Source organism: Larimichthys crocea, unplaced genomic scaffold, assembly GCF_000972845.2.
Source record: "Larimichthys crocea isolate SSNF unplaced genomic scaffold, L_crocea_2.0 scaffold611, whole genome shotgun sequence".
Lineage (NCBI taxonomy): Eukaryota > Metazoa > Chordata > Actinopteri > Sciaenidae > Larimichthys > Larimichthys crocea.
Genome location: NW_020858007.1, coordinates 120 through 2,995, shown reverse-complemented (window position 1 = coordinate 2,995; position 2,876 = coordinate 120). Strand labels below are relative to the sequence as shown.

The following is a 2,876-nucleotide window of genomic DNA, read 5'->3' as shown; positions in this document are numbered from 1 at the left end:
CCCACACTTTTCGTATTTCAGTGGAAAGATACAGATGTTTAATTATGTAGTATAAACGCCAATAATTAACAAGTCAAATTATGCGTAGAAATATCTGTACCAATAAATATATAAAAATATAATCTACTAAACTGCAAACCTTTTTCTGTTCTCTGCTCAACAATCATATGTAGATACAACCTGGATACTAGATGCATTTCTATATAAAATGTACATTTATTCTTATTATTGATCGGAGTAGTAGTAGAAGAAGTAGTTGTGGTAGTAGAAGTAGTAGTTAAAGTTGTAGTCGTAGTAGTAATAGCTGTAGTAGTAGTAGTCATAATAGTACTAGTTTAAGTAGTTGTAGTGGTAGTAGCAGCAGTAGTAGTCATGTAGTTGTAGTAGTAGTCATAGTAGTAGTAGTAGTAGTAGTAGTAGCAGTACTAGTAGTAGTAGTAATAGAAGTAGTAGTTGTAGTAGTAGAAGTAGTTATAGTAATAGAAGTAGTGGTAGTAGTAGTAATAGAAGTAGTAGTAGGAGTAGCAGTAGTAGTCATAGTATTAGTAATAGTAGTAGTACAAATAGTTATGTAGTAGTAGTAGAAGAACATATTTGAGATGGACTGTAAGCATCAACAGAAAATGCATCTAACAGGCAATGCATTTGTGAGACTGTGAAAAAGTACATGAGACCAAGAAACACATGAAGCCTGAGAGGAATCTAAGTGGTATTTAGTCTAAATATGAACTACTATTGCCACCTTTTGGCCAAATTAAGAACTACAAGCAAACAAACAACTACTATATTATTTAATGCATATGTCTTTTATTTCACTGGTTCTGTGTGGATGAACACTTTTCCATATGTAGATTTTACAGAACCTGAAAAAACAAACAAAGAAATATAAGTCAGGCGACTGAACAGAAAGTACGGTGACATTTTCAGAATCACATCATGAAGGCTTACTGAATGGATCCAGTCAATGAAGGAAGAGACTCTGGTGAAGACAGTGGGCTTAGTCACTTGGTTACACATGCCACCTGGACCATAACTGACAACACCATGGACTCTCCAAGCTCCATCGGTGTAACAGTTCAGGGGACCTCCAGAATCGCCCTGGGACAGGTAGGAATAAGAGCAGACACAAGAAGTCCAGTTTGAAGACCGGGTAATAATAAGTGGGACATTACCTCTCATAATATAAGTATTACTTATCACCAGAAACAAACTCTACCATTTATTAGAGTAAAACAAGACGCTCTACATTTAAAGTGAAATCCAAAAAACTGCCCTGCATTAGGCAGATGCACACATATGTTTACTGTACCTGACAACCTGCTACGACTCCATCCCCTCCAGCACACACCATGGTTTTCAGAGCAATGCTGCCCCACCAGTTAGGCTGGGAGCAGACTGAATGTGCGACCACAGGGAGGATAGCTTCCTGCAGGATGGCAGGGACGCTCCCCATGGCTGTAAAAAGAGAAGAAGTAGTGCAGTTGTTTTTTATTACATACATAAATATTGTGCATTGGACATATAATGTATGTGTGCGTGAGTATTTTCTCACAGTCCATAAGACCCCAGCCAGAGATGTAACATTGGTAGCCATGAGGCAGCATCTGACCAGGGTAAGGAAGGTTGGCGATATCCACATAGCTGCTGACATACACTGGACCAGCCAGCCTCAGTATAGCAATATCATTTCTAATAGACAACAAAAAAAAACATGGTTAATAAAATGCAAAAATAAACTTTTTTCAGTAGCTTGCTTTTTTAAATTGTGACTAAATTAAGAGAAGGAGTCTGGTGTGTTGTAACTTTACCCCTTGCCAAGGTCACCAGTCCACCCAGGATGGACGGTAATCCTTTCTACACGGATGAACTGCTCACTGCCATCATACTCATACAGGTTGTACTCACCTGCCGCCACACGGTAAGTACTGGCATCCATGCTGACAGGAAAGAAGAAGAAACAAAACACAGTATTCTTACTGACAGTCATTTATCCAGCAGACAAGGAATAAGCACAGACAGTAAGTGTATATTAATGGTAGCAAGAACCAGTAAGGGACCCAACCTGAGGATACAGTGAGCTGCAGTCATAACGTTGTAGGGATCAATGACGGTGCCTCCACAGAGGTGGTAGTATGAACCATCATTGTATGCATCCTGCTGGAGAGAAACCTAAGAGAAAACAAAAAGGAAATACACTAGCTTCAACATTTAAATGAAAGCACTGGCAATAATATCTTGGAATAAAAATGAATAATCATACAAAGGGAATTATGTTAATAAATACACACACATGGTGCTCAGAGGTTTTACCTGCCATTTCCATTGGCCGCGTGGAGCATTGCTGCCTCCTATCACCCTCTGATTGTGCACCTTATGGTTGAGGGGTGCTTCAGCACAGATCAACCCTTTGGTGCACGCATGAATATGAACAAGAACAAGAACAGAGAGTACAGTGGTGATGTTGTTTTAACAAAGTCTGTTATAAAATGTATTGATTTATTTCTTTTAAAAAAAGAAACTTACCAAAGCAGGACAGCAAAGCCACGAGCCAAATCATGTTGGACCACTGAGGAACGGTGGCAGTTTACCGATTTATATTGGACTGAGACTGGAAGACCTTCAGAAAGTGTTAGGCAATGATTAGGTTACATGCCAATATCAGCAATCGATGTGGATCGGTTCAGATTAAATATATGCCGTGCCATGTTGAGCTGAGGAATGGAAAAAACCCATTGGAAATTATCTTTATAGGTAGTCAGCAACCATATAAATCTCAAAAAAATCTATATACAGTATATACTTATATATTCATTTTATTTGGATATTTTTTATTCGGTTAAGAAACTTAAACAAAACAAGAGTGCATATTTGTTATC

The 2,876-nt window shown here is 38.4% G+C and overlaps 1 protein-coding gene across 1 annotated transcript; it reads right to left on the bottom strand.

Annotated features, from left to right (window-relative positions):
• Positions 1–785: 785 nt before the first annotated feature.
• LOC109137688 (chymotrypsin-like elastase family member 1) lies at positions 786–2,636 on the bottom strand. The gene is made up of 8 exons (XM_027276815.1): positions 2,524–2,636; positions 2,311–2,405; positions 2,063–2,169; positions 1,809–1,937; positions 1,553–1,689; positions 1,310–1,455; positions 949–1,098; positions 786–863 (listed from the first exon to the last, which is right to left on the bottom strand). The coding sequence occupies exons 1-8, from the start codon at positions 2,555–2,557 to the stop codon at positions 855–857; spliced, it is 807 nt and encodes a 268-aa protein (XP_027132616.1). The 5' UTR covers positions 2,558–2,636; the 3' UTR covers positions 786–854.
• Positions 2,637–2,876: the final 240 nt, after the last annotated feature.